General features: G+C 44.5%; 1 protein-coding gene across 2 annotated transcripts; it reads right to left on the bottom strand.

Annotated features, from left to right (window-relative positions):
* Positions 1–2532: 2532 nt before the first annotated feature.
* On the bottom strand, positions 2533–12130 carry ZBTB43 (zinc finger and BTB domain containing 43). Of its 2 annotated transcripts, XR_015695488.1 has the most exons (3): positions 11995–12130; positions 8884–10535; positions 2533–3084 (listed from the first exon to the last, which is right to left on the bottom strand). XR_015695488.1 is itself a non-coding variant. In XM_087704738.1 (2 exons), the coding sequence occupies exon 2, from the start codon at positions 10521–10523 to the stop codon at positions 9132–9134; it is 1392 nt and encodes a 463-aa protein (XP_087560864.1). In that variant the 5' UTR covers positions 10524–10535; positions 11995–12130; the 3' UTR covers positions 7699–9131. The 2 variants fall into 2 exon arrangements, 1 of the variants encoding a protein (XP_087560864.1); XM_087704738.1 differs by lacking the exon at positions 2533–3084 and having other exon boundaries at positions 7699–10535.
* Positions 12131–12672: the final 542 nt, after the last annotated feature.

Genomic DNA, 12672 nt, shown 5'->3' with positions numbered 1-12672 from the left:
TGATATAGGGTTTCCTGCCTAAGCAGGAGGCTGGACTAGAAGACCTTCAAGGTCCCTTCCAACTCTGTTATTCTATTCTATTCTCTACCATTCCATATTTCTATTTTATTCCATTCCATATTTCTATTTTATTCCATTCCATATTTCTATTCTATTCCATTCCATATTTCTATTCTATTCCATATTTCTATTCTAGTCTAGTCTAATTGTAATGTAATGTAATATAAATAAAATAATAATTGAGAGGATTAAGGTTAGCTTCAATTAAGGTCAGTTTCCATTCTTGGGGAGGTTGGTATCAAATCCACCTGCACAAAAGGCATTTTAGGTTCACACCCCATCAGTTCTTGCATAAATCTGATTTTTTTCGATGGGGGCCAGGGGTCAAGAGAGGATGCTGCTGTCCTCAAATGCAGTGACCCACAGTCATCCAGGATCCTAGCCGTTCTGTCCTTCAGTGACACAGAAGCAAGGATGGTAAAGCATAGGACCATACATTTTTTAAAAAAAAATTAGTTATACAGATCAATGTGTAAACTTATATACTGCTTCACAGTGCTTTTACAGCCCTAAGCGGTTTACAAAGCCAGCCTCTTCCCCCCCCAACAATCCGGGTCCTCCTTTTACCCACCTCGGAAGGACGGAAGGCTGAGTCAACCTTGAACCTGGTGCTGAGATTCGACCTGCCAAATTGCTGGCAGCCGGCAGTCAGTCGGCATCTGGAATGCATCTGGAATGAACCTCTTTTTCTGGCCTCACTTTGGTGGGTGCAAAAATCACGTTTTTCGTTCTGCTGACCCCTTTCCCCTCTGCTAGGGCTATGGGGGGTTAATTGGAAGGGTTTTTTTTTTAATTTGGGGGAGGGGTCATTGGGGAGGTGTCTAAAGTTTATGAACTGATTCAGCCCAGCGTCATGTTCTTAGAATCATAAACTCTCCCTGGCTTCGGATTCCCCCAGGAGAGATTAGGGGTGTGTGTGTGGAGTGGGCTTAATAACCTCACAAGTCACTCTGCCTTGGCACATTAAGGTACATGGAGGGTGTTTACATTTCCCGACCTCTGTGCTCTGGACTCTTTATTATCTTTTGGGGTAGGATAATTAAAAAAAACCTGCTTTTTGTAAAATAAAAAGAAGTTGCATGCAGGCTTTAAAAATAAAAGACTTTTGTATGCATCCGTATTTACAACCTAAATGCTGGAGATGTGATTGTCTCGATGCTACATATTACCATATATGGTGGACTTGTAAAAAGGTAAAAGCATTTTGGATAAAAATATGGTGGATTATGCAAAATGTTCTTTAAAAAAGGATAAAGTTTACCCCTCAGTTATTCTTGTTAGGTATAACTACTGACTGTAATTGTTATAGAGACTAACTTGATTCTGTATTTAATAACAGCAGCAAGACTGTTGGTGGCGCAATACTGGAAGAAGGAAGATTTGCCTACTATTCAAGAATGGACATTTAAAGTAACAAACTTAGCAGAGATGGCTAAAATATCAGCATATCTTAAGGACCACTCAGATGAAAAATATAAACTGGAGTGGAGAAGATGGATTGACTATATTCAAAATAAATACAGGACTAAGAAATTCCAGATAGTTTATGACTGAAGAAACAAGGAATGATATAATCTGTTTAGAGTTAGCCTAACAAAAGAGGAGTTAAAGCTCAAATGGAAGATGATACTAACTTTCTTTAAGTTTATTTTAGAACATCTTTGTTAAAGATTTATACCCTGTATTTGTTCTGGGAAGTCAGGGGGGGGGGAAGGTGAGGGGGGGTTCAGGTGGGGAGGGCGGGGGGGGGGGAGGTAAACATCTGCAAAAGTTTTTTTTTCTAAAAATTTTCAATAAAAATAAGAATAAAGTTTAAAAAAAAAAGACTTTTCTTCCTTCCAAATTGAGAAGTATGGATAAATAATGTTCACTGTTGTTATACACAGGTGGTACTTGACTTATAATGGTTGGCTTAGTGACCGGTTCAAAGTTGCGCCGTAAAGAGTTCATTTAGCGTCCGTTCAAACGTGACTTAGGAAACGTTTTTCATAAGTTACTTGGTCACCACGTGATCAAAATTCAAACGCTTTTTGTGTTTTGTTTGTCTGCGTTTATTCAAAAATAAAAAAATTCTTTTACAAATAAAAAAATTCAAACGCTTGGCAGCTGACTCCTATTTATGTAAGAATGCATAATTATTTAAAGATAATGATGAGAATAGCTGGGAATTGTAAGCAGGTCTACATCTCGGCCAAAATTAGGCTGGCAGGGGGGGGGGGGAGATTAAAAATACAATGACTGTATGTGCATACTTTTTTGTTCTATTTTTTTTAAAATTTAAGTTTAAAAAAATTAAATATGTATATTGAAAAGGAAATACCATCTACATAAAACGGAGCTTGCTCAGAAGCTGAAATACACCAGGTAAATGAGATGAAGAGTGAGAAGTAGAGGCGAGAGGGAAGGGAAGAAGAGATAGGAGAGAGGGGAAGAGGAGGAGAGAAAGGAGGAGTGGAAAGGGGAGAGAGAAGAAGGAGAGAGGAAGGGGAAGTAGAGAAGGATGACAGAGGGAAGAAAGGAGGTAGGGAGGAGAGAGGGAGAAGGAAGTGATGGTTTAAGGTACAAATATGGTGCATGGAGAGAAGAAGAGCCAATAATTGTTTTTGGGAGTTGATGTTAAGATGAACCGATGTAAACATTTAATAATACAATATGATGTTGGCTATGTAATAGTATACATGTGATTACGTATTATGAAAATGAAAAAATAAAAAAAACTTTTTGAAAAAGAAAATTCAAACGATTGGCGGCTGACTTCTATTTATGACGGTCCCATGTCCCAGGGTCATGGGATCACCACCCCCCACCCCGCCAAAGACTACCTGTACAAGGTATGCTTTTAAAGTCAATGATGGTTGAAGGGGCTTCAGGAAAACAGCCACAAAGCAGTTAATTCATTCGTTCTTCTGTTTCTATCTTGGTCTCCGTTCCGCCTCCATTTAAGGGTTTGTGAACAAGGTTTGTGAAAGGAGAGGTTTGCAAGTGCCGGTTAATTTTTGCACGTTTGATGGAAGCCGGGCGTACCTGTGAAACACAAGGGGAATAATTTGACACAGGTACCAGGTGCGTGCTATTTTCCGTGTCTGAAAAGAAACACGTTCCTTCTTTTTAGATCGAAAGAGATTTTTTTTTCCTGAGTGGGGATTGAATTTAAAGGGAATTCAGTCGAGAGGCTAAAGTATTTAAGCCCGAGTGTGGCTGTTTTGTTTGGAAAGCAAACATTCGCTCCGGCCAAAGTCAGTTATGACAGCTGTAGGCAGGGCCAAGCCTCTCGGAGATGGGATAGATTTGGTTACCCCTTCTGAAAATAAATGTCTGAATTCGGATACTCTTGTTGAAAAGGATTCAATTACGTCTGTTGTGATGGCCCGGGTTCAGCCGAGCGCCAATGACCGCCGGTCGTTAAGAGGTGGCACCCTGCTAAAGCTTTCCGTCGGTGTGAAATTGACTGGACTGAACCCCAAGTGGCCTTCAGCTCCTTCCTGTCGGGCGATTCCCACCGACTTTTATAAGGGACCGAAGCACTGGCCCTTTGCACAAGTGTGGGATGTGTATAACGCACGTCTAAGAGGGGTGGGGCATCGAGTTGCACACCTGTCAGGCCTGCAATTATATTCGTTTTAGAATTTTGGCCTGCCACACTTTCTCTTATTTCATTATGCTGTTTCATTAGTATAGTCGATGGGAGAGGGGAATAGAAGGAGTAGGATTGTAGAATGTATTGTTTTTCATTCTTTACTAGAAGCCAAGGTCATCCTTTGTCTCCGCACCAGTATACCTGACTGGAAGCAGCTGGGTGTGGATGCCAGCATGGAAGAAGATTGGACCATGTGATGGATTGTGGGTGTGAGGACAAGATCATGAACTTTTAACTGGGGGGAATTCTGATGTCATTTCCAGTATTGGGATTAACACAGATGTGCCTAAGATGTCTGCTTTATTAAATTGGAACCAAAAGGATCGTTTTGCCTTGGACTCTGATTTAATTCTACATGATACTTGGAATGCTGACACTGTCGTTTGGAAGTCACCAACCACCCCTGGAGTTCCTCTTGATGGTTTTGGAGTGAGGGTGAAGAGTGTTTCCTTCCCACATTTGATTTCTCAATGGAAGCAACACTATACGGACATCACATTCTCTTAGGGTAAAAGAGCCGAGGTGGCGCAGTGGTTAAACGCAGCACTGCAGGCTACTTCAGCTGACTGCAGTTCTGCAGTTCGGCTGTTCAAATCTCACCGGCTCAGGGTTGACTCAGCCTTCCATCCTTCCGAGGTGCGTAAAATGAGGACCCGGATTGTTGTTGGGTTAATATGCTGACTCTGTAAACCGCTTAGAGAGGGCTGAAAGCCCTATGAAGCGGTATATAAGTCTAACTGCTATTTCTATTGCTACTACTATAACAGGGTAACACAACCAGAAGTTGTGAATGCTCCAACACTGGAAGCCTTTAAGATGATGGCTAACCATTTGTCTGAAGTGGTGTAGGGTTTCCTGCCCAAGCAGGGGGTTGGACTAGAAGACATCCGAGGTCCCTTCCAACTCTGTTATCCTATTCTATTCTAAACCGGGTTCCTATTTATTCAGAAATCAGCAACAATCAAACTCGTTCCCACCCACGTTTTGGGCAAACAAACACGCTTAGCAAAATACCGATAACATTTATTAAAACATGTTATACAAAAGAACAACAGACTCTTCTATAAGAAGAAAACAAAGAAACAGGGATGTCACATAAACCATGCTGTACACAATAAAGGACAGCAGAATTCTACCTCCCACCTTTGTGATACATAGTAGTTCACGGATCAATCCTAAATATTATAAGTGACAATGCTTTAACGGGCAAAAGTTTGTAGTGGAATGGAGGAGGTTTACTTGTTTGCAAAAAAAAAAAAGGCCTCCAATCACATTTATTCTAGAAATATGGAGGAAAATCAGAAGGGGAGATATAAGAAGGGGTGGGGGGGAAGCAGCAATAACCAACTTATCAAGCAAAGGAGAAGCATGTCAAAGCAACACATAAAAAATGTTAATATACATTTAAATCCTCCAACTCTCTTTCCCCCCCGCTTGGGGCTTAGCAGCTAAACTCTTCAATTCTACTCATCCATAGCTGAATTAAAAACAAAAACAAAAGGAACACAAATCTTTTCTGGATGCTTTTTTTTTTTTTTAGTATTCCACTATCCTAAATAAAACAAGTAACTTTCTTTTTTTAAAAAAATAGACTCTCAGATTTAGAAATAGTTATCTGCCCAAAAAAACACGTTTAACATAGATGCCTTTAAAAAAAAAAATGCCAATGTGAATTTTACAAGATCGTATTTACAGTCTCGGATTCGTGAAACACGCTGGGTTAGGGGATGGGTGGGCCTGTGGTTAATACCCCTCGCATCCTTTAAGGATTAAGAAATAAGAACAGATTCCCCAAACCCAGCAGTTTTTGCCTTTGCAAACGAGCAGGAGAGCAAAGTATGGATTACTATCCAAATTGCACCAGTAATGGAGGGGGGAAATGATACCCCCCCCCCTCCAAGCTTAGCAGCAGATTATCTGAAAAGAAAACGACGATTGCCAAAAACGAAGCGCAGGTAAAATTTGTGGGGCGTTCCCTTCCTTGTAAAAAGGAAGAGGAAATTTAGTTGCGTTAGCAAAACCCAAAATGTACAATTATCCCACAAAGCCACATTGGCCCCTGCATAGGATGCTGAAAAGTGACAAGTGTCCTTCTCTGGATTGGTTGCAAGACAAAAGTCACTCACAAAGATGTAGAAAGGGAATTTAGTTCCAGCACCAGAGAAGGCATCCTCTCTTCCCCTTACCACGCACAGGACCCTAGCCTAAGTGGAAATAACTTACTTCTATGTTTTTTAGGGCTAGTTTTTCTTAATTGCAACTGGCATCTGGATCACTCCTAGAGGAGAAGGAGAGGGCTATCAATTGCATATAAATTCTGCCTGGAACTGTTGCCGGCAGAGGACGAAGATTTATTTAGTTTTTATTCCAACGCTTGGAAACAAGGAAGAATCGTGTCTTCTGTTCCTATCTCAAGCTACGCAGCATGTTAGCAACATGTTAAAAAGTGCACAAGCAATTGCCAAAGGTGTTTTTCAAAAGGCAACTGGACTTTCTTGTGTGTGGGGGGGTTTCCCCCGCTGAAAATGTCCCACGTCTCATCCAAGAAGCAACTTTAGTTCTTACCCAAGAAGCTTTTAGGATCAGAGGCGAAACATTTTCAAGGGGTGGGGGGAAACACACCCAAGGAAGTCCAGTTTTGGAAAAAAATCGCCTTTGGGACAACCATCAGCTAGATGGTTGACATTCTTTCTATACCATCCAGAATCCTAGTTCTTCAAACTTTCCACAGTCAACCTCAGGCCAAGAGAAGCATTAGGTTAGTAGTACACAACCCTTTTCTACATTAAATCACATCCCCCATGGATTAAACCTCTGGCATTTTGACCTGTCTTGATGTCTTCCAATTGTGTAGGAGCTAACTTTTCCTAATCTATCTATCATCTATCTATCTATCTATCTATCTATCTATCTATCTATCTATCTATCTATCTATCTATCTATCTATCTATCTATCTATCATCTATCTATCTATCTATCTATCTATCTATCTATCTATCTATCTATCTATCATCTATCGTGGAGATTTTGGGAGATTAGAGAAAAGGCTTCCCAGAACATTCTAAGGCAGTGACATATTTTTTTTTTTGCTTCAGTTTGATTTTGGAAACAAAATTTTAAAAACCAGATCCTTAGGATCTTACTTTTCCTTCCCCTCTCCCAAAAAAACCCCCCAAACCCACCCTTGTGTAAACAAAAAACTTCTCATCCTTATAAAATTTCAAACGAGAAACGAGAAAAACCAGACCAAACGACGTGAATTAGAAATTAAACCAGAGGGAATATGAATATATCTATATATATATAACTATATATACCTATATATAGATATGCTTGTCTATATACAACATTCTAAAAAATATTATACTTTTTTGTTGTTTTTTTGCTTTAAATACAAAGTGCTTCTGTACATTAGCAAGTTACAGTGTTGGCAAAAAAAAGTTCCCTGCGGAGTTAACGTGTTCGCCGGGGGTTCAAGTCAAGTGGCAGCCATTTTTAGCGAAAGGTGCGGGGTGAATCCGTGGTCGGCACTTGATGTGGGCCGTTTAAGTGCCTGTGGTTAGCGGAAGAAGTGCCTTAGTGGAGACATTGAAAGGGGAGAGGGGAGGAAAGACCAAAGGACCTCAACACTCGGTAGGTTTTAACGTATTTAACACGGGAGAAGAGGGGGGGGGCATATTTAATTAAGGGAGACACTTAGGTTGCAGTGCCACCCTTAGACCAAGTCAAAGCCAGCTTTCTTCAGAAACCTGGAAAACGGCCCCAAACAGTTAAAAAATAGGCATGCTATTAGGCGGGTTTCTGTTGCTATGGCACACACCCATGTGCATAACAGCTTCGCCACTCAGTGCCGAAAACGGTTGACCCTCACTGATCTAGGTTGTGATCTCTGAATCTTGGAAGTCTTTTCACTCTGTTAGTCTGCATTCTAACATGAATGGACTTCAATTCCCAGCATTCCCCAGCCGACAGGAATCCTGGGAGTTGAAGTCCCCCCCCCCCCACACACACATCTTTAAAAGATTGAGAAACACCCTACCTAAACAAGGAGTGCAGATTCACCTTTTTTTTTCTCTCTCTCCAAGGTTTAAAGGTGGAAACTTGGATTAAGACTACAGGACAGGGATTTTGCCAAGGGAAGGCACAGATGGGGAGGAACACAAATGTGTTGGCCATTTTAACCCGCCTCCCTCCTGAACGATGATTGAGGGTGAGGAAGAACCTCGGTTATTTATTAATGATCTGGAACCCCTTCTGGATTACGAAATTAATCTGCAGCTTTAAAAAAAAGACACATCCACTGTGGAGGAGAAGCATCCGATTTAGAAACTCCCCGAATATGGGCATAGCTTTAAGGATGCTATTTATTTTTTGACCAAGTGGAGTTTGAAACAGGTTTTGTAGCCTGGCTGCTAATAAAGCTAATGCAGAGGCTACTACGAACACATCTGCAACCCCCACCCCCAGGAAGCAAGGTGATTTGCTTTCTGGTTTTAGAGCAGACTGTTAAAAATATAGACTCAAAAAAACCGGCATCTGCGCTAAGGGAGGGGCACCGCTGGGGGAACACACATAAATGCCCAGTCAAAAGAAGAGGCTGGTTTGATTGACTATGGCGTGAGGCACGAGGGGAGGGCGAGAAAGTGAGGGTTTAAAGTGTTCGTCGCCACATATCACATTAAAAAAAAAAAAGACACACAAGGGCCACCAGTCAATGCAACTCATAAAACTGGACAGATCTTGAAATTGGGAAGTTGGGCAGAACGTCTTCCTCTGGCTCAGAGTCGCCTCGAACCACCAGATGGGCAGCAAATAAATTTGATGATGATGATAATAATATTAATAATTTGATGATGATGATAATAGTCTCGCAGTTGAAAATTATCTAGCAATGTGCGTTGGGAGAAAAATGAAGCCACTCACTCACCCTTTGGTTATCAGCAAGCAAGTGCCCCAAACCTCTACATTACCAGCTTAAATTCAAGGGCTAACCGGGGAGCGCCACCAACGGAAACCGCCACCTCGCCGGGAGCCCCATCTCACCTACGTTCCCGCTGAACCCTTAAAATGTTGAGCGACATTCCCTTGAGAGGAGTTCAAAGCAAAAAGCACTCTGGACCTTCCTTTTGGAGAGAACCCAAAGCACGGATAAAATAGCGGTAATTGTTAAATAGGTTAGAAAGTACCGTTATGCCAATTTGCTGGTCTGTTTTGCAGCCTCAGGGGAGGGGCACCTTAAGAGAGGGGACTGGGCTCACCCCAGAGTTTATTTGGAACCCCGCCACCTCGAAAAGCAGCAAGGCCTCAGGAACGAAGCCGTGGGAGACACCGGCTGTCCCGCTTGGTCCAAATAAGCCGTGTTCGGATCAAGGCGGCACGACACAATCGCTCATCCGATTTAACCGTCCGTCCCACCCCGTCCATCCGTCCGCTTCTAGTTCATTTTAGCAGCATTCTGTTCCATTTTGCAGGCCTGGTAAGATTTGGTGCAGGAGGTGACATGCCGGTGGAAGCTGTCCCTCCACATGAACCTTTTCCCGCAAATGTTGCACTCGTACGGCTTGATGCCGGTGTGGATTTTCATGTGGCCCACCAAGTGGTGCTTCATTTTGAATTTCTTCCCGCACACGCCGCAGCCGTACGGCCGGAGTCCGAGGTGCATGCCCATGTGACGGTCCCGCTGGCTCTTGTGGGTGAAGCTCTTGCCGCACTGGCAAGGGTAAAGTTTGTCGGTGGTCGAAAAGCCAGCGAGGGCATTTTCTTCCTTGATCCCCGAGGGAAGATCTAAGCTTTCCCCGTAACCCGAAGCCTCCGGTCTCTGGAGGCTTAGCGTCCCGTCGTTCTTTTCCCCGGAGAACTCTTCCATGGAAGAGCCGTAGAAGTCCACTTGCTCGTCGTAGCTGCCTTCGTTGGCCGGGTTTCCAAACTCCATTTCCACCTTCCTGTCGTTGACCCGGAGATCTTCCACAATGCTGGTCTCGACAGGGTGGTCTCGCTGCACGGCGTTCACCGACTCGGAGACCTGGTGCTCATCGTAGGCGCCGTGCATCTCCACTCCTTCGCAATCTTGGACGAACCTCTCCGTTTTGACGTGGATCCACCGTTTGTGAGACATAATGCTGGGCTTGCTGTAATGAGGCCGGGCGTACTGGTAATCAGTACTGTCGCTGACCCCTTCTTCTCCGTCCTGGCTAGTCATCCCGGTGCTCAAGCGGTCGTGTTCCGTCGAGGAATTGCTAGGCAGGTATTCGTGCTCGGTCAGTTGAGACAACAGCTCATCCTTGGAGCTCTCCTCTTCGTTTTCCCCGTCCCGCAATTCCTGCGCTTTGTGGAAATCCGAATGGCCTGCTGCACCCAGCTCAAAGCTTTCCGCCAGGCCGTTGTAGTTACTACTGCTGGGAGACTGGTGGTCGCTGCTCCGGTTCAGCTTCTGGCAAAGGACCGAAGGGTTTCCTTCCAACACCTCCGTGCATTTGTCCACCACGTGCCACATCTGGAGGAAACTAGCCGCCGTCAAGTAGCTAACGATTTCCGGAGCGGGCATGACGAGCCGGCCCGTGTAAGTCGAGAGGAGGATGTTCTCAAAGACCCTGGGGTTCATGACATCGGGAAGGACAATCCGCCGGCTATTCTTCAGGAGCACCTGATCGCAAAAGTAAGGGGAGCTGGCGGCCAGGACGGCTTTGTGGGCTCGGAAGAGATGACCCTGGACCACGATGGAGACATCGCAGAGCTGGCCTTGCTGGCGCTGCTGATTGAGCTTCTGCAGGACGGTGTTGCAGAAATCAGGGAATTCGACGCGGAAAGAAGTCGCCCCCGGCTCCATTTCATCAGCGAACTGCAAGAGAGAAGAGAGCGCCCGGTTTTAAGAGGGTTAAAAGGAAAAATCTGCAGCTTTGCGAATTGAGAAGGCACCCAGAAAAAACAGCATGGCCGAGGTAATGGAAAGTTTGCAAGGAAAGAAGCTAAGCTCAGAGAGCACCAAGGACGCCACAATCCTCCTCCTGTTCTCCACACATCCCACTTCCTTCTGGCACTGATGAGGTTACCTAGTTTGGTGACGAAACGTCTGCAAAAAAAACCCCACATCTACTTCAGCATTGCTGATGTTGGGTAATGAAAGATTTGCAAGGAAACAGCTGAACTCAGAGAGCACCAAGGACCCCTCATTTCAACCCTGAGCTACAAGAGTCCCTTTTATAGCCCCCCAACTCAGAATGAAACAGACAGCTCTCCTATGGGGGGGGGAGTTTCAAGAGAGCCAGTTTGGTCTAATGGTAAGACCCCCCCCCCCAAGCTTAAACCAGGAGACGGTGAGTTCTAATCTTGCCTAAGGCATGAAAGTTGGCTGGATGACTTTGGACCAATTGCCAGGCGATGGAGAGTTCTAGCCTTATGCATGAAAGCCAGCTGGGTGACTTTGAGCCAGTCCTTCCCTCTCTCTCTCAGCCCAGTCCACCTCACAGGGTGGGTGTTGTGGAGAAAACAGGAGGAGGAGGAAGGAGCATTAAATATTGCCCTCTGCCTTGAATGACTTACAAAGTCATAAATGTAGGATAAAAAATGAGTGTAATAAATAATAATAATGATATAATCAGTCCATGATATTTGTGATATATATTTAAATGTTCAGTTGCCTGAGTTTCACGTTTAATGAATAAAGTATATAATAATAATGATAATGATAATAATAATGATAATGATAATAATAATAATAATAACAACAACAACAACCTTAACAGTTACCTTAACAGTTCCTAGGTCCTTGGTTAGGACTCGAGCTGTTGAGCTACCAACCAGCCCCAAAGGCTGTGAATCTCACCAAAGATTAAATAATAATAATAATAATAATAATAATAATAATAATAATAATAATAATGTTGATACCTAGGATGCTGGCAGCAACCCATATCAACATCAGCGCCAATTATATTTGTGATACATTTTTAAATGAATTGCCTGAGTTTCGTGTATAAAGTAAATAATAATAGTATACATATATACATACATACATACACACATATATATATATATATAGACATAATAATAAATAAATAAAAAACAACCAGCCAGGGCATCTGACTGGGCAGCCTGCTCCCCTCCCTGCCTCTCCTCCGTCCTCCTCTTGCCAGGCAGACGCGTCTCACATCCAAACCTCACCTCCAGAGGGTCGCCAGCGCTAGGACGGTAGACTGCTCCTGCCTAGGGAGGCTCTCCCGGAGTTAAAGGCGCCCCTCCCTTCCCCACCCCATTCCCTGGAGTGGACCTCCCCCCCACAGCGAGAGCCGGCCCTTCACCTGCCCCGGAGAAACAGCCTCACATGGCGGGCGGCCTGCCCAGGCGACCCCGCCGCGCGTCCTTCGCCCCCTCCTCCGCCAGCCTCCTTGCCCAGCACTCGGGGAGCCAGACCCGGAAGCCCCCGGCCTCTGCTTCCGGTCGCCGCGCCTCCCGCTTCCGGCATATAGAGTTAGGAGGGGAAGGACCATAGAGTAGGACGAGAAAGGATAGAGCGGATCTTCACAGACACCCACAGGCTCGATTCCCAATCCCGCCCATCATCCAGAGCCATCGGGGGCGGAGCAACATGGGTCGGGAGGGAAGGGCGGCCGAGGCCAACCCGGCGCCCGCGGGCGTCTGTTGGGTGGCAGCATTTCTGGGGTCGGAGAAGGGCAGAGATGGGGTTTTGGGTTTCGGTTTCGGTTTCGCAAGAGATGCTCTCCTTGGCCAGATGCCAAGGATGCCCCCCCCAATTCTGCCTGACTGGGCTGAAAGACGTTGCAAGTCTTCTCCCATTTGGGGGGGCTCTAAGATTTTGGGGTTCAGAGGAGGGAAATGTGGCCCTGGGGGCGCAGAGACATTTTCCACCCCTTCCCCTGCTCTTCTCATTTATGTTTTGCTGAACAAAATCATCCACTCCCCTTCCATGAAAAATATTGATATTAATATCCATTGAGGTGCACGTTGTTCTTTTTACA

This window comes from Thamnophis sirtalis, unplaced genomic scaffold (genome assembly GCF_051295495.1).
Source record: "Thamnophis sirtalis isolate CommonGarterSnake01/CBP01778 unplaced genomic scaffold, rThaSir2_p1.2 scaffold_2, whole genome shotgun sequence".
NCBI lineage: Eukaryota > Metazoa > Chordata > Lepidosauria > Squamata > Natricidae > Thamnophis > Thamnophis sirtalis.
The sequence above is the reverse complement of the archived record's forward strand: the minus strand, read 5'-3'. Positions and strand labels throughout refer to the sequence as shown.

Bases quoted from the DNA above. Each gene is read 5' to 3' on its own strand.
- ZBTB43 (XM_087704738.1), bottom strand. From the start codon at position 10,523: ATGGAGCCGGGGGCGACTTCTTTCCGCGTCGAATTCCCTGATTTCTGC.